General features: G+C 38.9%; 1 protein-coding gene and 1 non-coding gene across 7 annotated transcripts in view; one reads left to right on the top strand and one right to left on the bottom strand.

Moving 5' to 3' along the window:
• RAD21L1 (RAD21 cohesin complex component like 1) overlaps window positions 1-23,917 on the bottom strand; it is a 51,669-nt gene that overhangs the window by 19,252 nt on the left and 8,500 nt on the right. For 3 of the 6 annotated variants that reach the window (XM_072631698.1, XM_072631700.1, XM_072631701.1), the window contains exons 3-10: window positions 10,958-11,133; window positions 9,895-10,024; window positions 8,858-8,957; window positions 7,487-7,593; window positions 5,932-6,102; window positions 2,930-3,034; window positions 1,979-2,095; window positions 28-254 (exon numbers count right to left, since the gene is read on the bottom strand). In XM_072631698.1, the coding sequence (XP_072487799.1) occupies window positions 28-254; window positions 1,979-2,095; window positions 2,930-3,034; window positions 5,932-6,102; window positions 7,487-7,593; window positions 8,858-8,957; window positions 9,895-10,024; window positions 10,958-11,101 (1,101 nt within the window). In that variant the 5' untranslated portion in view covers window positions 11,102-11,133. Of the gene's footprint in view, window positions 1-27; window positions 255-1,978; window positions 2,096-2,929; window positions 3,035-5,931; window positions 6,103-7,486; window positions 7,594-8,857; window positions 8,958-9,894; window positions 10,025-10,957; window positions 11,134-19,790; window positions 19,940-23,917 lie in introns of those variants that run through there. The other 3 variants (XM_072631699.1, XM_072631703.1, XM_072631702.1) reach the window with 2 other exon arrangements.
• Window positions 10,607-10,734, top strand: LOC140521861 (small nucleolar RNA SNORA5). The gene has a single exon (XR_011973140.1). It is a non-coding gene; the product is annotated as a small nucleolar RNA SNORA5 (small nucleolar RNA).

Here is a 23,917-nt window from a genome sequence, read left to right as displayed (position 1 = left end):
TCAGTATAAAAAGACAGAAATGTTTACCATTTTAAGCTCAGGATTAATCAGAAACTGGGTAGCATTTGACAGAAGTGTATCCACTCCTCCTGTCTCCTTCCACATCATCAAACGTCTAGTAGGGGGTGCAAGTTCCAACACAGTCAATGTGTCCATGAAGTTACTAAGCTGTTTATGCATGGTGATGCTGCTGATCTCCTTCACTGGATCAATAAGTAGCTTCTTACGTTTGCTTTTCCTTCCCCGTGCAATATCTAAGAAATATCCACAAATTTGACTAGCTAAGCTCCTTGTTATAATGGTCTCCAAAGGAATTCATAGCAATAGAATATATCATGATGGATTTTTCTCTTCCTGGGTCTCAAGAGTGCAATCCTGCAAACTTTCATGGAGGGGGAAATGCCACCCCTTTCCTCCTCCTGATTTCCTGTTCAGTTCAGGTAGAGATTCATTTAGTGGCTAGTAGTCCTTAAATAATTTACTCTGATAAGTATCTCTCAAAAGTTCTCCAGAGCATCAGTGAGAGTGCACACCAGAGATACACACACACACACACACACACACACACACACACACACAAGAGCTGCTTCTGGTGCCAATCATGGTATATGGTGCTTGCTCTCATAAATCATAGTTGTGAGTAACATAAAGATGCCAGGGGGAGAAGGACAATATTGTTTACTTTTGTAATGAACTTCTGGAAGTGAAAGAAACTTCCAGAGGTCATATAGTAGTATCTACTTCATTCTGTGACTTCTATACCAGCAATTTCCAAACTAATTTGGCTACAGATCATCTTGGCATTTGACAGAACTCATAAATGCTAATCCAAGGAATCTGCGAGGCACAGAATGTTCAGTGGGATAACAGGGGGTCAGAGAAATTTTGGAACAAAATAGACCTTTTCATTTAGAAAAATTGTCACATATTAAACATTTTTGATATATAAATTGAAATTTGATTACAGAACCCACATTAATCATTTTGCATAGGACATCAGTACTTTATGGAAGAGTTTATAGGAAACAGTGGTTCAGGCAGAAATGCCTAAACCACCCAAACCATCTCCCAAATAGGATATCAAACTAACTTTTAAAGCTCTTTAGAGAAAGGAATTCCACAACTTTCCTTTACAATTTATTCTAGCATCTGATCTGTGTTCTGTTTGTGTTCGTCTTTCGTGGTCCAAGAAGACCATGACATCAGAGAAATGATGACATGACTTGCACTTGACTTTGTTTTGAGTGAGTGAGGGCTGTGTAAGGTCACCAGTCTCACTTTCCCTTTCTGAGCCATCTGGATCCAGTGATCAGACATTCATCAGGAAAATGGCCTATTCAGGTACTCACTTAGAGTGAGGTAATGCCTATTCATCTAATAAGCCTCTTTAAGAAGTAATCAGGGAATGGCCCTTTTAATGAGCAAAAGAAGAAAACAAGAAAATCAAGCTGTGAGGGAAAGAGGTCTCATTAAAGGAGGGGTTTTTTTTTGTTGTTATTGTTTCATTCATTATCTCTCACCAACAATCTAAGCCCATTTTCTCTTATTCTGTTATTCCTGGAGATGAGCCACTGCCACTCACTTTACCCAGTTCCTACACAGATTTGAAGATTATCATTGTCATCTTGTCTTTTCCAATCCAAGCTTTTGCTTTAGGGTGAGGACGCCTAAAATCTTTCACCTTAGTCTTCAGTATTTCCTTATAGATCTTTTCCAAAGATTTCATCCATGAGCCACCTTAAAATTTTAAACACTACCAAACTGGATATAGAGTTTCTTAAGTGCTGAATATAATGGATGCATCATTCATAGTTACTTCATTACACCCCCACTGTATTATAAATCCTGTTATTGTACTGACTTTTCACCATACTTCAGAGTGTTCACATTATCATTCTCCACAGTATTCCAGATATGATTATGTTCTAAGCATTAATCCCTTTATATTCAAGAAACAAAAACCAAAAATGACTCTGACCTTTAGGATCAATTGGATCAAGGGTAAATTCATCTTCTTCATTTGTCATTAACACAGTTTCATTCATTTGCTGACTGTCAGGTGGATATGCAGACTCGGAATTGCTTGTTCCTCCTACTGAACACGTAATGATAGTCCCATGAAAACAAATCTTACAAAGAAGCAGTGTTACAAATTATAGAATAATCCAGGAACTAAATGCAATGGCAACTTTTGCAAGTTAAAAACAATGAACACATATCATAAATTATTCACTAATAATTGTGGATCTATAAGGAACTATAATTCTATATTCATATATAACTTCCCTTCTGTCCAAATTTCTATCTCAGGATCAAAAGCAAAATTAGTATCAAAAAGTGAGAAGAATGATACTTACGTGCATTAAAGAACCAAAAGATTGTTATGTGAGTTGTCTACATTCATTTCACGTGGGACAATTCTAATAAGTAACTAATAAGTTATATTCTAAAACATATCATTATGAACAGTATGCATATATGCATACTTAAAAACAATATATATTTTACCACTTAGCTCAAATATACTTTTCAGCCCTGGAAACTCATCGAGAAAGACCATCTACTAATGTGTAGAGGGGCTGCAATCTAAAATTCCATCCATGCTGATAAAATCACAGATCCCTGAAGTATCCAAGTAGGTAAACACAAATAATTTCAAAAGCACAGTACTTTGGTAAATCACCTAAATGTACCTTCATAACTAATCTTGTGTAGTCACTCCTTTTCTCAGGCAGCAAGATTTCAATGTTGTGCCATCTCAGAACTCAATTTCCTAGAACCCTAGTACTTGACAGTATTTCGACCTCACTTAACCTAGTCCCTTGTTCCTATTATCTCTTTCTATATTATAGTATCATATAAACTTAATGTTTATGATAGTCAATTTAAATGTTCATTTTTTCAGGAAGTACATAAAACATGAACTCACCAACTATTGACTTGGGAGACTCAAGAGACTCAGGAGGTAAAGAAATTTCTTGGCCCAGATTAAAATCTTCCAACAGGATATTATGGTCATCTTGTAACAGATTATCTTAAAAACATAATATATAATTTTATCATAGAAAGTTTAAAAAGTATACTCATGAAAATATAAGTTGAATAAAATGTTTTGAACACAATTTCAACATTTGGCTGATTAGTTTTATACCACTTGTATCACTAGTTTCATATCACTTAAAAAACTAAAATTGTATGATGTATAATTAAATTTAATCAGATTTAGGACAACTGTGATGCTAACAAATTTTATTTAACCATAGCTAATATTGCAGTTCAGCAAATTACTCTTGATATTACTTGACATTCCATCAACTTAAATTCTGCATTTGCTGGCAATTCTACACATTTATATTACTATCCAAAACAAAAGATTAATAAAGTTTTAGTATTACATGTATTTTATAAAATTTAAATTTTTGGTAGTAACCTCTGTTTAATATATGCACATCCTATGATCTTATATGGTACCTCTCCAGTAATAAAAACCTCAAATTTATGTTAAGATTTATAATTTTCAAAATGTTTTCATCACAAAAGCTTTGTGGGGTAGATAATATAAGATATGTTTTCCATTTTTCCATTTCCATACATGATAATACTGAGGCTGAGGGGCTAATAATAGGTTCATCACACATAGAGCTGGAAGGGATTTCAGAAGCCAGCTAGTCCAATCCCTTCATTTTATAGAAAAGGAAACAGGACTAGAAAGATGAAAAGACTCTTAAATATTCCTAAAGCAAAAGTCTGAACATGTCATTGTCCTTCTCAATGAACTCAACAAACTCTAATGGATCCCTAAGACCTCTGGGTTCAAATACAAACCACTGTCTTTGGCGTTTAGAACTCTTCATGATCTGGTTCCATTCTATCTTTCCATATTTATTATAGAATGTTCTATCTTGAGCCCTTTGAGTCTAGCTAAACTAGTCTTCTTGAAGTTTTTCATACATGACACTCCAGCTCCCGTCTCTAGGCCTTTAAACAGACTGTCTCCTTGAATGTACTTCTTGAATGTACTTCTTTCTCACCTCTGCCTTTTAGAATTCCTTTGTTGTTGTTCCATGGTTTCAGTTGTGTCTGACTCTCCATGACCCCATTTGGGGTTTTCTTGGCAGAGATACTAGAGTGGTTTGCCATTTCCTTCTCCAGCTCATTTTACAGATGAGTAAACAAAGGCAAACAGGGTTAAGTGACTTCCTCAGGGTCACATAGCTAGCAAATATCTGAGGCTGGATGTGAACTCATGAAGATGAGTCTTCCTGATTCCAGGCCCAACATTCTATCTACTGTGCTACCAAGCTACTCAGTTAGTCTCTACTTTCTTGTTTTTAGGGCAAAATCTATTTTCTGAAAGTTCCTATCTCTAGAAAAGTTTACTGAACAACTAAATAAACTTCAGCTCTGTTATAATAAAGGTCTATGCCACGTAATTATTAGAGATGAAAAGAGTTAAGAAAGACTCTTTAGGTATCCTGAGTGACAAAGGTAGTGTGACACAGTGATGGAACACAGTCATCTGCATTATTTCAGTACCTTCCTGATTAATCTCTCAGCATTTAGTGTGTCCCAAATTCAATCAATCTTCCATGAAGCCTACAAAATAATATTCCTGAAGTATGGGTCTATGCCATGTCTCTGTTTAAAAATCTTCAGTGGTTCCTGACAGCCTCCAAGAAAAAATACAAATCCCTCAGTTTTGCAAACTGGATCCAGCTATTCTTTTCAGACATATGTTTCATTACTCAACCAATGTGGCAGATCTATGTGGCAATTTATGTCACCTACTTTGTGGCAGGCACTGTTCTAGGTGCTGGGGATAGAAATACAAAGAATGAAAAAATCTCCACTCACAAGGCACCTACACTCTAATGGGGAAAACAAGTATAAATGTGTGTACGTATATGCATGTATATATATATGTACATATTTATACAGAATAAATATAACATTAAGAAATTTAAATATATACCAAACAGCAAATTAAATATAAGATAATTTGAGAGGGAGAATACTAGCCACTTGAGGGAATTAGGAAAGGCTTCAAGTAGAAGGTATCTGAGCTGCATCTTAAAGAAAGAGTAGGCTTGGATATATAATATGGGAATCACCTGCATAGAGAAAATAACTATCCATTGGATTTAATGAGGTCAGCAAGTCTGAGAAGAGAGTCCATGGAAGAGCCTTAGGGGACACTCACAGTTAGAGAATAAAACACATAATATGATTTGACAAAGCAAACTGAAGAGTAGTCAGACAGGTAGAACTAAGAGAGAGCAATGTAATGAAAACCTAGACAGAGTGTCCAGAAGAAGAAGGTGTTCAATAGTGGCAATTATTGTGGACAAGAAAAGAAAAGGCCCTTGTATCTGGCAACTAAAAGATTTTAGGGTGAGTGATAGGGTCAGAAACTAGACTGCAAATGGCTGAGAAGAGAGAAGGGAAAAGGAAGTGGAACCAACAGAAAACTTCTTTTTAGGAGTTCGGCTATTAAAGGGAGATAAATGATGATAGATTGAGAGGATAGCTGGATGGAGTAAGGAATTTTTAAGAATGAAAAGAGAATCCTTAAATTCTTCCCAATTTACTGTTCCCTTCCCTGCAGTCTACAAATGCAACAGACAACATAACTAATACAACACTACAACCCTACCAGGCGTATTTGTAGGTCACAAGAAAGCAGCCAATAAATTGGAGAAAGGGGATAATTGTGAGGTAATCTGTCAGGGGAGGTGAAAGGGGATAAGATCAAGAGTGCAATGAGAGGGCTTCAGTAAGGAGGAGGATTATGTCTTCATTAGAAACTAAAGAAATGGAAGAGACAACTGGAAGTTTCAGGAACATCTTTGAAAATTCAACATAATCTATAACTTTATTAGCCAAAATATCTTTAAAAATGAAACACTTTGTCAGTTTAGCTTTAAGCCATACCAATCATATCCCCTGCAGCTCCTTCATCCCCAAATCCATCTCCACTGTCATACAATACAGATTTTTCTTCAAGGAGACTTGCAAAACTGCGTCCAGTCAAAATTGTGCTGTTATGTGTCAATATGTTGTCATCAAAGAAGCTTTGTCTCCTAAGTAACTCAGATTCATCACCTAAAAAGTAATGATTAAAGTAATGATTAATGAGGACAAGTAAGACCTGAGATATGCCTATAACTTCAAAAATGTATAAATAATGGCAAATATATTAGGTCCATAATGAAAACAGAAAAATTTGATTCAACTTTAATTGACATTAACCAATAAACTAAGACATGGAGTGTCACTCAAGCTATTGAATATTTTATGCCACCTAAGATAAAATATTCATCTGCTGTAAAGAAAAAGAAAAGTTAAATAAAGTAACTTGTTACCCAAAGAAATATTTGCTGCTTTGGATCAGATAAAAAATGACAATATTACATATGTACATGAAGACTGAAAAGATTTTCCAATCTCACTAAATGAATATTATAACTTTGTACATGGGCACTTATGAGACATCAGTACCAACTCAGTAAGGAGGGCAGAACAGCTAAACTGTGAGGCAGGATAGGCAGTAGTAGAGTCAATAGCCCTAAATGGAGTACTAGTACATGTCTTGTTCCAACCACCTTAGCCCCCAGTGATATCTTGTTGGAGAGGACCTGTTCATGTTATGCCTGGAAGGGTCCCTTGTATATAATAGATAAAGAATATCATAATAACAACAACCACAGCAATAACACCTACCTCATAAGGCAACTGTGAGGATCAAATATGATAATGTACATAAAGTGCTTTGTAAACCTTCAAGTACTTTATAAATGCTAGCTATTCTTAATACATGTTTCCTGAATGGAATACATACATGAAGAATATAAGAGTACTTATGAATCAACAGTTTAAATGTGTGATTTATTATATGGTAAAATGAGTGCATAAACACCAACAGTGTAAACTTCTGTGGTCATTAGAATGGTGTGCTATTAAAGAAAGCCTTGGACGGAACAGGCTTGGATGTGTTTTTGAAGGAAGATGTGGATTGCTGGAGAAGTGAAGAAGGCAAAGGCAGGAAGGTAGGAAATATATGTGGGGTAGCTAGAGAATTTGCTTGGCAGGAACACAAAGTAGATGTTGGGACATAAAAGTGAAGTGGAATCGGTGGAAGGACTTCAGATCTGAAAGGTAACAGGAAGCCTATGCAGATCCTTAAAGAGGGAGATGGGAGAGGATGAAAACAAATTTTGAAGATGACAGTTCAAAGAGTCATGTGTAGAACAGATAAGAAACTAGAAGATTAGCATGAAGCTGTTTTAGTTCTCTTTGCATGAGTAAATAAGGATTTAGCCAAAGCCAGTCAGCATCTGTATAAAGAGAAAGATGGGGTAGACCTAAGACACAGTTCAGATACAAGTAGATTCAAGTCAACAAATTACTTCTTCTGGTGTATATTCAGCACAGAAATATAAGTAAACTTGTTTATGATTTATAATTCCAATTTCTAAAATACTCTCACCAAAACTTCCAGCTTGAAAAAGCAGGTCATTACTGAAATCTTCTCTAAGTGTAATGTCTTCAGCTTTGCTCTGGTGTAGAGTAAAGTTCTCAGAAACATCAATAGCACTATAGAGAAGTTTAAAATCCAAGTTATTACACGAACAGAAGCACCATGATTTTATAACTAGGTTGGCGAGCCTATATCCCACCTCCATATGGTTTCATTCTAAAGACAAGAAATATAAGATTATTATTTTCTCAGCTGTGTATTTTATAAATCATTAGTTAACTACATAGGAACAAACTATAGTGAGATAGTCACAGACTTTTTTTTTCAGCTGATATACACTGACACATATACTGGCAAAATATTGTCCTGTCTTGGCAAATAAATGATGAATGACAGCTAACTTGTCCAAGGCGCACATCTGCCCATGGATTTTACGTTCACAATCTAGAGGCCAAGACAAAACTTGAGGAGAAATGGAAGTCTCATAAGTTTAGAAAAAATCTCTCCTTTGCTTGACCTTGTTACAGAGTATCTTTCTTGTACCCAGCCTTCAGCAATGTACAAGCATGAATACTGTGTTTGTGTTCGGTGATGTGACATGTTTATATTGTTGGTTTGGTTTCACATTTTTACCAGTGTTGCATATTTAATCATTATGAGCCATAAATCAACACATTCTTCTTTTTCCTGTCTCTTAAGGTAATTTGTAAGAAGTTATTTCAAGATCGTCAAAACTGTCAAATTTAAAAAAAAATTTTACTCTCTTTCTCTATATTTCATTAGAGAACCAGGAAACATGTTTTTAGCAGGGGAAAAACTGACTATATGGTTCATTTTTGTTACTCTATTTGGAGTCATTACAATAAATTCAAACTTTTGACAGATGTGTTTGATAAGTTACATGGTAATCCTCTTTAAAACTTAAATCCATTTCTCTGAAGGAAGTTTAAACACAAACATGTAATGAAAAAATTTAAAACCCTGTTTAACCAAGATATATGGAAAAATATTATTTCAAAAGATCCACGATCCATTTGTATGAGTGTTCCATGCATCATGGAGATGACAATTTTCCCATGACTAATGGATTGTCTTTATGAGATACTGGAGCCAGAAAAACTCATCTCCTGGTGACCAACCCTCCGGTGATAACCCATTACATCTTTAGCTAAACTGATACCTAGAAAAAAGACTCACACCCACTTCCCTTTCTTTCTACCTCCTCCTCCTCCTAGGCATTTACTTGAAGTGTCTCTAATTGTGTGTTGGGTTTGTATTGAATTGGCACAGACTTTAAGAACCCAAGTCATGTCTATGCCATGATAAAATACTGGAGTAGGATGTTATTAGAAATGTGGAAATATAAGAAAAACAATTTACTTCATATTGGGTAACTGGGTATCAAAGTCATGAAATTCTTCTGTCAGTGTGATAGAATTGTAAGCAGCTTCAAAATTCTCTTCTGGAAGATCAACTAGTCCTAAATGAAAGAAAGATAACAATTCACATTTTAAGGTTAAAAATTTTTATATATACATATATATATATATATATATATATGTATATGTATACATATATATACATCCACACATATATAAGTATATGTGTGTATATACATGTACACATATATATATAACCTAATTTGTTCTTATATTTCAAGTATTATCCCTTTACAGAAGAAGAAATCAATTCTTGTTGAAATTAAGTGGTTTGCCCAAGGTCGTACAACTAGTTAATTGGTATATCTGGGACTAGAATCTAGGTCTTCTCAAACTAAGTCCAGGGCTCTTTTCATGCTTAAAACATTCAGGCTGGTAGGTAAGCAGTGATGTGTGGGAAGTAAAATACTCTCAATCGTATATCGTATGTAATGAAACCATAAATCCACTGGCAATTTTTACTAACATTATGAAGAATAAGAAGAATACCTGACAAATGCACAATGTAGTTGAATTATATTTTAAAGTATTGTAACTGTCACAACTGTAGCTCTGCCATGCTTTGGAGTTCCTTCGTAAAGGCTGAAGCTTTTTAAAATTGTAAAGATTTTGAAAACTGCTCCAAGGAACTAGTAATATTTGTTTTTACTCAATCTTATTGTATCCTTAGGATTTTTTTAAAAAGAATGTTTATTATGCACTTTTGGTGGTTTTAATACTATTTGATACATTAAAAAATGTGAAATAATACAACTTTTGAGGGGAATTTTTACCTTTCTATGCAAAGATGGAAAGAAAAAAATAATTTAAAATGAGACCATGTGTGCTTAGTCTTTGAATTTAGATTTAGTCAAAAAGAATTTTAAATTCACTACACTTACTCTGAAATCAATGCTGTACATCAAGCTGAACACTCCAAATAAAAGTCACCAAAAAAAATCACCAAAAAGAAGGAAACAAACCCATAGTTGCATGTACCTGGGCGAAAGGTCATCTTCATTTTAACAAAAGCTTCACTACAGTCTGCTAAAAGGTATTTTGCCTTCCTGTGATAGATTCGAACCACTCCTAACAGCAAATGTCCAGAAGTCCGCAGTGCAATTTTTACCTTTTAAAAAAACACAAAAAGTTAAGATATGTTTATGTTTATGTTTAGATATCAGTTTATAAGGAACTTAGGATACAGGATACAACTTCTTTAGCGATCAGCAAATTAATAAGAATTTTATCTGTTTAAAGATCATAGATATTTCCTTATATTTCCAAATGGATTCCCTAAGTTTTACTTTGTTTTCTTTTCAACTATTCAAAGTTTTTTCATATTCTCTGAAAGCAATGAACTCCTTAAGTGAAATGCAAAATGAAGAAGTATAAATATAACATGGCAATATGGCATTACTGTTATAAGAATTACAGCATATAAAGTTTAATTAAATATTATTTCATTCATTCAACAAGCATTTAGTGAGTGTCTACTGTACGTACTGCACTGTGCTAAGGGAAATGGATTATTTATAACAGAAACATTAAAACATGCATTAATATTGTCCCTTTTTCTCAGGGACCAATCTATGTACAAATATTGTCCCCTAAACAGAAAACATGGCAGTGTTTTGTTGTAGATGAAATCCTGTATTTGGAGTTATGGGCTTCAGCTGTAAACCCAATGATTACTTATTATTACTACCTTTGTGATCTTGGGCCAAGTCAGCCTCCTCATCTGCAAAATGAGGGGGCTGGACTAGATGACCTCATAAGAATCTTCCTAGCTGCAAACCTATGAGCCTATGAAATGAATAAATCATGCTAGATACAGAACGCAGCACAATACTTTGGATGTGGGTAAATGCTTAATAGAGGGTTGCTGAATGAAGGAACATTGGTGTATGACTAGGTACCGAAATGAACAATGCAGAGAAGTAGTGCTACAGGAATTTAGAAAAGGTGTATGATCTCCATGGCCCATCCAATTGCTTTTTAAATCCCTTTGCTTCCCACAAATGTTGCCACAAATAGGATTCCATTTCAACCAATTACATACCTTAGGGGATAAAATTTTTTCAATAGTTGACTCTAAATTACATTCAAATATATGGGCTTTTGTGAGCTTCTTCTCCCAATGAGCTGCAAGCCATATTTTGGCCAATGGCCCTCGCTTGCTCATAAGCAAATCCGTGTAGAACATGTTGCCAGTATTTTGTAGTTGGATTTAATGAGCTAAAAAAAAAAAAAACAATAAAAGATGATATTTAAAACTGGATCAAAACCTTTCAGTACAACTGGATTTTGGAATCAGGGGATTTGGGTTCACATCTCAATTCTGTCACTTACTATCGATATGATCTTGGGTACCTCAATTCTCTTTTTTAGGTCTATTTCCCTAATCTTTAAAATTGGGGGTTTTGCCTAAATGATCTCTAACATCCCTTTCTGATAAAATCTTATCATCCTATGCTAAAGAAAGTTTCTTTCTTTTGGAAGTATAAAATTATCATTTTCAGACAATACTGTTCAATTCAACAAACATTTACTAATGGTCTGCCATGTACAAAGCACTATGCTGGGTAGTGGAGATACAAAAATGAAAAATAGCACAGTTCCTACTCTCAAAGATTTTACAGTCTAATAGGGTATATATGACATGTACATAAAGCAGTATGCACATGGCATGTGTGGACATATCAATGACATGTACATAAGTACATGTGATTGTACACAAGTAACTATGTGGCATGCCTCTATATGATACATGACAAGCATGTGCATATATGCATTAACATATACAAACCATATAGCTTGTGTGTATATTACATATTACAGGTGTATACATATACATATATGAAATGTACCCAGATAAGTGTGAAACAAGACATAATATGATAGAGTAAAGGAGAAGAAATCAAGTACTGTAAGAAAATATGAAGTTTTTTCAGTCAATGCTCATCAATATTTATTAAACCACCTAATTTAATCTATTGCTTAAATTAAATTCTTATCTAGAATATTTGGGTCTTACCTAGAATACAGAATTATACTGATGTTGTAAGTAAAACCAGAATTTTCATTTTAGAATTGTAAACACAATGTTGACATATATCTTTTCCAGTTACAGCTTTTTAGAGAAAAGATCAAATTTAAAACAGGGCTAGAAAAGAGAATAAACAACATAATACAAGAAAAAAAGTTCAAGAAAAGAACATGAGAGAGAAGACAAATAAACGTCCACACTAAATCTGAGCTTCTGATCCTGGCAAACATGGAAACAGGATGTCTGTTTGCTTAGGTGAACTGCTGATCTCTTACAACATGACAACAGTTCTGTGAATTGAATTGTTGCTCTGACTTGATAAATTGAAATTTTGTTTTTCAAGTGAAGAAGAAAGGAAAGAGGATCAGAGTGAAAAAGAGGAGAGAAAAAAGTTAGAAACTAAAGGGAGGTAATCAGGATAAAACAAAGAAGGAAAATGGGAAATTAAAATGACAACACAAAGGGTAACATAAAAGGAAAGAAATATAACACATTTGTATGTATTCCAACGTATTATGTCTGACATTCTGGGAAATATCTTATTGCTGAAGCAAAATTGAAGAGAGTGATGTTATAGTGTATAGTTTGGTTGGTTTTTAAAGTAGTTAAATTACTGACTACATGCATTAAGGTAACAACATGTATAATCTTAACCATATGCCGCAATGGCATTTTTTCCTTCTGTACTAAAGAGACACAAGACAAAAGTATATCAACGATATCACAGATGTAGGTGTAGCCTCAAACGTATACTACAACCTATCCATGTCTTCTCAGTTTGTGAGAGTTTGCCAATGTGCTTCCATAAAACCTTCACAGAATGTTCATCTGACATGTTGATGACCTTTCTCTAGTTTCTTGACGTTGTACATATACCAATGGAGCACACAGGCTCTTTGTTGGTTACCCGTCACTCTTCCAAATGAGCAGCCCACCTTCTCTTCTGGTCTACAGCTCTCTAACTGACAGCCTTTACACCACTTTTCTTGTGCAGTTCTTGGTTAGCAACCAATTGTAACAGACATGCCTACCATATATGCCTCTCCATTGCCTTCTGAGTGACCCTTAACTTTAATTTTTCAGCGAATGTTATATTTTATGATTCTCAACTGTACAGCATAGCTAGAAGAACATTACTTGTTTTTAAATATGTTTTGGAAAAAAAATCAGATTTCATTGTTTAAAAAGGGTGGCTAAAAATACTAAAAACTCTGGGTCATATGCTCAACTTACCATCTCTACAAAAATTTTATGAAAAATTATTATGACAGGCAATATGGCACAATAGAGAGGAAGCATACATCAGAGTAGGGAAGAACTGAGTTCAAGTCTCACATCTTCCATTCCCCTCCCTATCCAACCCATTCCCCTGCATATAGTCTGTGTGATACTGGGCAGGTTTGTGTGATATTAAGCAAGTCTCTCAATGTCTCCAGACAATTCTCAATGACCTTAAATTGCAGAAGTTACCAATATGTATTGACAGAGGGAGTTCATCAGCAGAAGGAGTTTTCTTAATGGCATTTTCCCACACCAGTGAACTCATACGTGTGGACTCCTGAAAAATTTACATACAAATTGTACCAGGGACATCCTTGATGAAGACATGAGATGGTAACAGTTAGGTTCAGACCTTCATTAAGACTTCCATTCCCTCCACTCCTCAGAATTTTCTCTGGACATTACCCATAATATGACGTTAATCTCCTTCTCCAAATTCATCCCACTAATTAGCTATTTCAACTGTCCTCTCTTCTTGAATCCCTTGACCCTAGTCCTATTACCATTCTTGTAAATTGTTCCTATCATACTTCTTTGCTGCTCCTACTAACAAGCTGATTGTGCATTACACATACACATTCATACTATTCAACCTCTACTGAGCCCTCAATATAGCAAGACAGTCTTTTGATTTCCTCCGATTCTCAATTGCACTCTCCACAAAAGTTACTCCAAATCTTCTTTTCTCTCCTTGAGCCTCCCATATCTCTTCTCCCCCCACCCCCAACTGAGAACCTTGTCATTTATTTTACTGAAAACATTGAGGCCATTAAACATTCTCCCATTGTCTTCATCTCAAAACCCCTTGATATCATCTCCCACTTTCTCTTTCTTTCTCCCAGGCTGATAAAGAGGTGACCCTTCTCCCTGCCAAGACCAAACTCTCTACTTGTACACCTTATCTCCTACCCTTTTGTCTTCTTTTTTAAAAAAATTTTATTTGTTTTCAGTGTTCTACCATCACTTCCATATAACTTAGATTTTTTTCCCCTCCCTCCCCAAGATGGCATACAATTTTATATAGGTTCTACACATATATTCCTATTAAATACATTTTCACCATGGTCATGTTGTACAGAAGAACTAAAATGAATGGGAGAAATCATATAACAAACCAAAATGTAATGCAAAAGAAAATGATCTGCTACATTCTGCAATCCAATTCCATAGATTTTTCTCTGGATGTGGAAGGCATTTTGCCTTAAGAAACCATTGGGAATTTTTTAAGTCCTTGCATTGCAATCTAGTTCTAAGTCTACCAGAAAAAATCCTCATACACTGTGGTTGTTGCCGTGTATGAAGTCCTCCTGGTTTTGTTCCTTTCACTCAGCATCAGTTCATATAAGTCTTTCCAGGTCTCTCTGAAGTCTTCCTATTCATCATTTCTTACAGCACAATAGTATTCCATTACATTCATATACCACAATTTATTTAGTCATTTTCCAATTGATGGGCATCCCCTTGATTTCTAGTTTTTGGCCACCACAAAGAGTGCTGGTATAAATATTTTTGTTCATGTGGGACCCTTTTCTATTTTTATGATCTCTTGGGAATACAGTCCTAGAAGAGGTATTACTGGGTCAAAGGGTATGCACATTTTTGCAGCCCTTTGGGCATAGCTCCAAATTGCTCTCCAGAATGGCTGGATTAGCTCACAGCTCCACTCCCTCTTATCTCCTTAAGCAGATTGTAACTGCTATCACCCCCCTAATCAACTGGCTCTTTTCTTGCTGAATTCAAACATCTCTAAATCTCCATTCTTAAAAAGACCAAAAAAAAGAAAAGAAAGAAAGAAAAAACAAACCCTTATTTGACCCAGCAATCTCCTCAAGCTATACTTTTCTCACTTTCCCAATCAAACTCGGAAAAAGTTGTCTCACTCACTCACTCACTGCCTCAACTTCCTCTCTTCTCATTCATTCCTTAGCCTTTGCATTTTAACCTTCTACCTCATCATTCATCTGAAACTTCCCTCTCCAAAGTAAAAAATGATTAGTTACCAGATCTCATTTTTTCCCAGTTTTAATCCCTGTCAACCTATCTGCTGCATTTGACACAGTTGTTTACCTCAGATACTCTTTCTTCTCTGAGTTTTTGTAACACTACTGTCTTTTGGCTCTCCTCCTCTTTGTCTGAACTGTCCTCAGTCTCCTTTGCTGGCTCCTCACCCATAACACATCCCCTAACTGTGGGTGTTCCTTAAGGATTTGTTCTGGGAATTTGTCTTATCTTATCCCTCTATATCAGGGGTTCAAGTACCCATTTGGCAGTCTGGTGAAACATATGAACCCCTTTTCAAAATAATATCTTTAAATATATAAAATATATAAGATCACAAAGGAAATCAATTATATTGAAATACAGATATCAAATTTTTAAAAAAAAAATTTCATGGACTCCAGCCAGGTAAAGAACCTCTATACTACACTCTCTAAGCAAGCTCATCAGCTTTCATGGATTTAAATATCCTCTCTATGAAGCTGTCTCTCAGATCTATATATCCAGTCCTCATCTCCTTTCTGAGCTTTAAACCCATATCAATTGCCCACTGGTCATTTCAAACAGGATGACCTAGAGACACTTTAAGCTCACTTTGACCCTTCCCACCACCATTCCCTCTTCCAAAGGTTCACATTTCTGTAGAAGGCACCACCATCCCCCCAGTGTCTCAGGTTTATTGACATTATCTTCAGCTTCTCATTCTAAGTATCTAATTAGTTGCCCATTTTGCTGTTTCTACTTTCACAGTACCTCTTACACATCAAATACTTTCTCTCCATTCACTTAGCTATCATCTTAGTTCAGCCCTTTATAATCTCTTGCTTAAATTATTGCAATAGCTTCCTAATTAATTTCCTTGGCTCAAATCTCTCACCAATCCAAGTCCATTCAGAACTGCTGCCAAAATAATTTTCCTTAAGGGCAGATCTGACCATGACTTCTCAACCAATTCCAATGGCTTCCTACTACCTCTTCAATAAATTGTAAATTCTTTTGTTTATCTTTTAAAGCCCAATAGAACTTGTCCCCAACTTATCTTTCTAGTCTAACTGGACATTATATTGGCCCTCCAGCACTTTGTGTGATCCAACCAAGCTGAATTTCCTTCTCTGTTCCTCATTCAGGATACTCCAACCTCCATCTCTGTGCCTTCACACTGAATGTCCTCCATACTTGGAATGCACTCTTTCTTTACCTCTGCCTGAGTCTCTCTCTTTCTTTAAGATTCAACTCAGAAACCATTTTATGAGTTAAGGATTTCCTGATTCCTCTGATTGCTTATGCTCTCTCAAACTATTTTGTATTTAACTACTTGGTGCACATATGTGTGTCTGTATGTCCATATAATGTATGTCCATATATAAACACCTTAATGCTCTTTGTATTTTTATATGTATGTCTTGTCTTTCTCATTAGAATTAGAAGCACATTATGAGTAAGGACTGTTTCATTCTTTGCACTTGAAAACTCAGCCTACAGTACAGTGCCTGACACTTAGTAGACACTTAATAAATGTCTCGAGTGTTGCTGATTGACTTCATATTATCTAGCAAACCACATCTTTACAGTCACAGAATTGAAAGGTATAGAAAATACAAGATCTTAATGTGCTGTTTGTTCAGCATAAAAAGCATTTAATTTATTACAACAAAATGCTGCCTTAAGGCATCTCTCCAAAAAGGTATGTCAAAATCACATGAGATACCTTGAAAGATTGTACAGAGCACTGGATCTGTAATTAGAGGGTCTAGGTTTGAAACAATGTTCTACCTCTTATAAAATATGTGAACTTGGGAAAGGCATTTAACCCCTCTGGGCCTCAGTTTCCTCATCTGTAAGTTGAAAGAATTAGACTTTATGGCCTCTAAGGTCTCTTCCAGCTCTTAATCTGATTCAATAATTTTTGAATGGAAACCTTTGTTGATCTTCCATCATTAATATCAAGTCAGGTATAAAACAGGAAAACGTATGCTTGTCCAAGGTGTTTGCCTTAATCAAGAATCCACGTCAGATTCTAAGTCAGAGGAATCCTCTATTGATGGTAAGGTCTTCAAGGTACCACTCTTTGCAGACCACATTGTTCTGAAATGGAGCCCTTAAACACTGGATAGCCTGTCCTTTTAACATTTTGGAACTATTTTACAGATCTTTTACATTTTCATGTGGAACCCATATACACAATTATCAATCACTTCTTTTTTAAAGTCATTTTGTGATTTCAAATTATTTAGGTGATCATTTTCCAGATAGTATGCTACCAATCTCCCCCTGCTGCTCCCTGCCCCCCACAGAGCATGAGTTCATTGAGAGCAAAGACGATAGTTTTTTTAAATTATACTCCTGCCATTAGAACAGTAACTGATACTTAATAAATGAATGCTGAATTTAACTGAATTTGTAGGAAATAGCTTCTAATACAATTTTTAAATTTCTGGATGGTTATACAGGGCCCACAGACCTGGGAATGGATGGTCAGTCAATCAGTCAGTAAGTCAGTCAGTCAATCAATAAACATCTACAAAGCACCTATCATGTGCCAAGCATTGCAATAAATACTGGGGGTGCAAAGAAAGGTAAAAGGCAGTCCTTGCCCTGAGGGAGATCACAATCTAATGCAAGAGACAACATGCAAATAATTATGTACAAATAGGCCAGTTATAGTATAAAAAGGAAATAATAAACAGAGGGAAGGCATAAGAATTAAGAAGGATTAGGAAAGGCTTTCTGTAGCAGGTGGAATTTTAGCTGGGACTTTAAGGAACTCAGGAGGTGAAGATGAGAAGGGAGAGCATTCTTGGTATATGGGACAACTTACTGAAAATGGATAGAGTCAGGAAATAGAGTATCTTGTTCAGGGAAGAGCAGCAAGGAGGCCAGTGTCACTGGTTCAGAGAGTGGGTAGGGACTAGGTATAAGAAGACTGGAAAGGTGTGTGGAGGGAGGCTAGGTTATGAATGGCTTTGAATACCACAAAGATGTTACATTTGATCCTAGGGGTAAAAGAGAGCTGCTAGAGTTTACTGAATTGTGGGAAGGGAAAGATGTGTATAACATGATTGGACCTATACTTTAGGAAAATCACTTCGGTTGGTAGCTGAGTGGAGGATTAGCTAGAGTAAGGAGAGACTTGTGGCAGGGAAATCAGCCACAGGCTCCTGTAGTGCTTCAGTATGAGGAGATGAGTGCCTGCATCAGGGCAGTGACAATGTCAGAGAAGAGGGAGTATGCTAGAGATGCAATGCAGGAGGAGTATAATGAACAAGACTTGGCACCAGACTGAATACAGGAAGTGAGAGGGAATGAGGAGCTGAGGATGACATCTAGGTTATAAGTGCGGGAAACTGGGAAGATGATGGTGTCCTTGACAGTAATCGGGAAGTTTGGAAGGGGAAAGGATTTGGGGGAGAAAGAGAATGAGTTTGGTTTTGGACAGGCTGAGTTTTAAAATGTCTACTGGACGTCTCGTTCAAGATGTCTAATAGAGGTGAGGTTGAATAAGCAGATCTGAAGATCATCGTTACGGAGATGATCATCTCCATCCACGCGAGTCGATGAGGTCACCAAATGAAAGAACATGGTACGGAGCCTTGCGTGGAGCACCAAGGGCTAGCAAGCATGACCTGGATGAAGGAAGACTGGACAGAACCAGGAGGGAGCAGCGTCCCACAAGCCCACGGAGAAGGGTCTCAAGCACAGACCGAGCCGGTGTCCAAGGCTGCAGAGAGGTCGAGGAGGAGGCACCCTCGATGTGTCAGTGAAGAGATCGCTGGTAACTTCGGAGAGAGCAGCTTCAGGAGGTCAGGGCCAGATCACACAGTTAAGAGGAAGACCAGGAAATCCAGCGGAGGCACCCACGGCAGAAGGCCTTCGAAGCTTCATCCGCAAGGGCAGGGGAGACGGGCTGCGGAGCTGGAGAGGAGCCAGGTGGCACAACAAGAGAGGAGCGTTCCTTTTAATGCAGAGAAGTGGGGGGGCCGATTCTGACTAAACAGAAGAGCCCCCCAAACGCCCACGAAGAACCGAGAGGTGTGCGGGCTGGCACGCGGACCGCACAAGGACCACACAAGGTGCAGAAGAAGATCGAGACCAAAGCCCCGAGGCCGGGCCGGTCCTCAGTGGACCTCGGAACCAGAGAACACAGGTGGGCGATCAGGGCCGGCTCCGGAGAAGGAGAATGCACAGAAAGCGAGCTCGGAGGTGGGAGGTCAGGGAGAGGAGGGAAGGCACGCCCGAGGCCCGCGCGGGAGAACCGGGCCCGCCCTGGGCCCGCCCTGGGCCCGTCCTGGGCCTGTCCTGGGGAGCTGTGACGTGACGTCGTCCAACTTCCACCGAGAGTTAGTGCCTGGGCAGGCATTCGAACCCGAGGGAAAGGGCGGGGCCTGGAACGGGAGGGGGCGGGGCGAGGCTTGACAGGAGGGGGAGGAGAGGAGGAGGAGGGAGGCGGGCGCGCTGCGGGGCCCCTGAAACGCGGGACCGGGAGTCCTCGAAGGGGTGTCCTCTCCTCAAGATCCCGCCTCTCAGCTCCCTCGACTCTTGACCTCGCCCTGCCTCTCTTTACTCCTACCTTCTTTCCCTGATGCCTGCTCGAGACTCTGGGGCGACAGGAACAAAGGGGTCACCGCCTCTCCACACCGATGTCGCCCCCTTCCCTCACAGCTGCCGCGCTCCGGGAGCTGTGCCCAAGCCTGGCGCATGCGCAGGAGCGACCGGCGCGCGCCTCGGGCTTCGAGGCTCTTTTTCTCCCCCTCCCCCTCACTCTCCCTCCCCTACTGTGTCCTTCACCCTCCCACTTCCCCCCTCCTCTCTCCTCTCTCTCCCCCTCCCACTTTCTCTTCCCCTCCACTTCCACTCTCCCCCCCCACTTTCTCTCCTCCACTCTCTCCCCCCCACTTTCTCTCCTCCACTCTCCCCCTCCCACTTTCTCTCCTCCACTCTCTCCCCTCCCCCTTCCACTCTCTCTCCTCCACTCTCTCCCCCTCCCACTCTCTCTCCTCCACTCTCTCCCCCTCCCACTCTCCTCCACTCTCTCCTCTCCCACTCTCTCTCCTCCACTCTCTCGCCCTCCCACTTTCTCTCCCCGTCCACCTCCACTCTCTCCCCCTCCCACTCACTCTCTTCCACTTTCTCTTCTCCACTCTCTCCCCCTCACTTTTTCTCCTCCACTCTCTCCCCCTCCCACTTTCCCCCTCCCACTTTCCCCCTCCCACTTTTCTCCTCCTACTTTCTCCCCCTTCCACTTTGTCTCCTCCCACTTTCTCTCCCCTTCCCACTTTCTCTCTTCCTCCGCTTTCTCTCTCCTTCCTATATCTCCACCTCCCAGTCTCTCCCCATCCCACTTTCCGTCTTTCTATCTCTCTCTGCTTTCTCTACTCCCTCTCTCCTGTTCTTTCTTCTTCTTCCCCTATTATTGTCCTGCTGTCTCCTATCTCTAATTTTGCAGTCCTCCTTGTATTCTATTCAAGTCAATCTACTGAAGTCTCTCCCTTCCTTCAAGGACCCATTTATGTATCTATCCCCTTCTCCAGGAAGCTGGAGAGCCTCTCTCACAGAACTTCAAATTTCTCATAATACTTTCCCCTGGGCCTCTGTCTTTCCCCTGTATTGTTTTCTCTTGTATCAGTTATTTGTATCCGTATCTTCCTGCTATTAGAACATAACCTGCTTGAGAGGAAAGGAGAGATTCCTGGGGAGGTCTGTGTTATGTCTACTTTTTTATTCCTGGCACTAAGCAAAGTGCACACAGGAGAATACACACAGCACTTATTTAATAAATTTGTTGAGTGAATGAAATGTCCTGAACTTGTAAAGCTTATTTCTCCTTGGGAAGAGCCTAGATCTCTGCTGAGAATCATGAAGGCAAACCAAGGAGAGGCGTTATAGCACAGTGAAAAGAGCATAGGATTTGGATTCAGATGATCTGGATTCAATTCCTGGCTCTGTCACTAACTACCTGTGTAACCTTGGGTAAATTACTTCTCTAATTGGAGCTATTTCAATTAAAAACCCATGCTTCTGTCACTAGCTATGTGACCTTGTGCAAGTAATTTCCCTTCTTGGTCCTAGTTTCCCTATCCATCACATCAGTCAGTAGGACTAGATCTGCTTCTCATACTCTTCCTGGATCTAAAATTCTATGTCCATAGGATTGTAGCATAGACCTTCTTTACTCCAGATCCAGACTTTTGTCCTTCTACAATTCAGACTCCTACATGACCCAAATTCAGTGCTATCAGTCTTGTAAAAGGACTAAACAAGGGACCTTGGAGATATTTACCTCACCAATGGAGATGAACTAAATGGGGAGAACAGACCATCTCTCACCTGGTCCTTTGCACTCACATCATAGAGTATTTGAGCTCCATTCATGAAGATAGAGCAGGCTTAGCTTCAAAATTCAGGGCTGATGCCCAGAAGGATAAATCACTTGATCTGGACTCTGGGTGGTGTCAACTCTGTGGAGTTGCAAGCCTCAGGTCTTCTTGGGATACCGTGTAATCCTGAGTCCTTTTGAAATATTGAAGTCAACTGGATTGAAGACCTTTGGGAATGAGGAAACTTTGCTTTTTCAAGAATAAATATGGAGAGGGTGTAAACCTGGAGACGGTTAAGAGATGTCATTCAACTAGTATTAAGTACCTACTATGTGCCAGGTACTGTGCTAAGAACTGAGAATGCAGAGAAAGGCAAAACAGTCCCTCTCTCCAGGAGCTCACAGTCTAACGGGGAGATAACGTAAATAACTATGTACAGTTGATCTATATACAGGATATTTTGGCGATAATTTTAGAAGGCACTATCATGAAGGGGGACTGGTAAAGCCTTTTTGCTGAAGATGGGACTTGAAGGAAACCAGGAGAGGGAGATGAGGAGAGTCCAGGCATAGAGGACAGTCAGTAAAAAATACCTGGAGTCTAGAGATGAAGTGTCTTGTTTGAGGAACAGCAAGAAGACTAGTGTCGCTGAATCACAAAGTACTTGCAATAAGAAGGTATAAGAAGACTTGAAAATGTAGGAAGGGATCAGGTTGTGAAGAGCTTTACAAGCCAAGCAGGATTTTGTATTTGATCCTGAAGGTGATAGGAAGCCTCTGGGGATTATCAAATAGGAGGGTGACATGGTCTGACCCTTGCATTAGGAAGATTACTTTGGCAGCTGGGTGGAGGATGGATTGGAATGAGGAAAGACTTGTGTCCAGGAGACCAACCAGTGGGCTATTGCAATAATCCAGGGATGAGGCCCTTTACTAGGGTGTTGGCAGTGTCAGGGGAGAGAACAGAGAGATGTGATAAACGCAGAAACAACAGGATGTGATGGAGGGAGGTGGGGAGAGAGAGTATGACTGATCAGAAAGTTAAGGGCAGGGAGGAAGGCAATAAGCATTTTTATAGTACTTATTAAGTGGTAGGCACAATGTGCTAAGCATTTTGTAAATGTTATCCTGTTTCACCGTTAACAACAGTTCTGGAAAGTAGATGCTACTATTATCCTCATTTTACAGTTAAGGAAACTGAGGCAGATGTTAAGTGACTTGCCTAGAGCACACACCTAGTAAGTGTCTGAGGTCAGACTTGATCTCAGATCTTCTTGAGTCCAGGCTCAGCACTGTACCATCTATTTGCCCCATCACATGATGAGATCTTTGTTCTGGCCTCCCTCCAGAAGACATAAAGGCATGCACATCCTCGTAGGTACTACACTTATTTTGTTTTGGTAATGGTAATATCTTCTTGATTGTTGTGTTTATCCTTTATTGCTGAAGAAGACCATGCCATCAGAGAAATGATGACATGACTTGCACTTGACTTTGTTTTGAGTGAGGGAGGGCTGTGCAGGTCACCAGCCTCACTTCTCTTCCAGAGCCATCTGAATCCAGTGACCAGATATTCATCAGGGTGACTGGAGATGACCCACGTTGGCCCCTTTAGGCCAAGGCCTGTGCGAGTACTCACTTAGGGTGAGGTAACACCCATTCATTGAATAGGCTTGTTTAAAAGAAGTAGTCAGGGCATGGCCCCTTTAATGAGGCAAAGAAGAGAATGACATCAGGCTGGGAGGAAAATAGCAACAGTTACTATCGATAATCACTCTGAAGTCAGGAGGGTCCAGAGGAGAGCCTTTAGGCAAGGTCCAGGGGCCCCATGGTGTCTAAGATAGGGTTTGTGTGAATACCGTGTTCTAGGTATTGTTCCAATTATACCACAATTAGGATGATTGAATCATGACTAGAATATGATTGAGCCACACCTATGGAACTAGTCTTTCAAGGGAAGGGATGGAAAGGCTGGGAGAAGAGGTAGGAGTTGGGGGTAGGGAAGAAGGAAAAGATGCTGAGACACAAATGCCTATTCCTTGGAGAGAAACCTGCAGTCCAGCAAGGAGAACATTGCTTTAGAGAAATGTAGAACTACATGGCTACAAAGATAGCAGAGGCTAGAGGCTGTGATGGAGCAATGGTAAGTTTCCTGGACAAGCAGAGCAGATGGAGGAACAAGCCCTTTGGACAGAATAGGAGAAGTTCCCGGAAAATGTTGGATTTCTGTCTATACCTTCTTCCTGGACAAAGAGTTCCAAGTTCTTGGACTAAGCAGAGGAGTCCAGGACAAGCAGCAAGAGGCAGATAGCACAATGTGCAGGGGCCAGCTAAGACTGCCTTTTGTTAATATTGTGAATTATATGGAGTAAATATATCTG

This window comes from Notamacropus eugenii, chromosome 1 (genome assembly GCF_028372415.1).
Source record: "Notamacropus eugenii isolate mMacEug1 chromosome 1, mMacEug1.pri_v2, whole genome shotgun sequence".
Taxonomy (NCBI): Eukaryota; Metazoa; Chordata; class Mammalia; order Diprotodontia; family Macropodidae; genus Notamacropus; species Notamacropus eugenii.
Note: the sequence above shows the minus strand (reverse complement) of the source record. Positions and strands in the feature narration are given on the sequence as shown.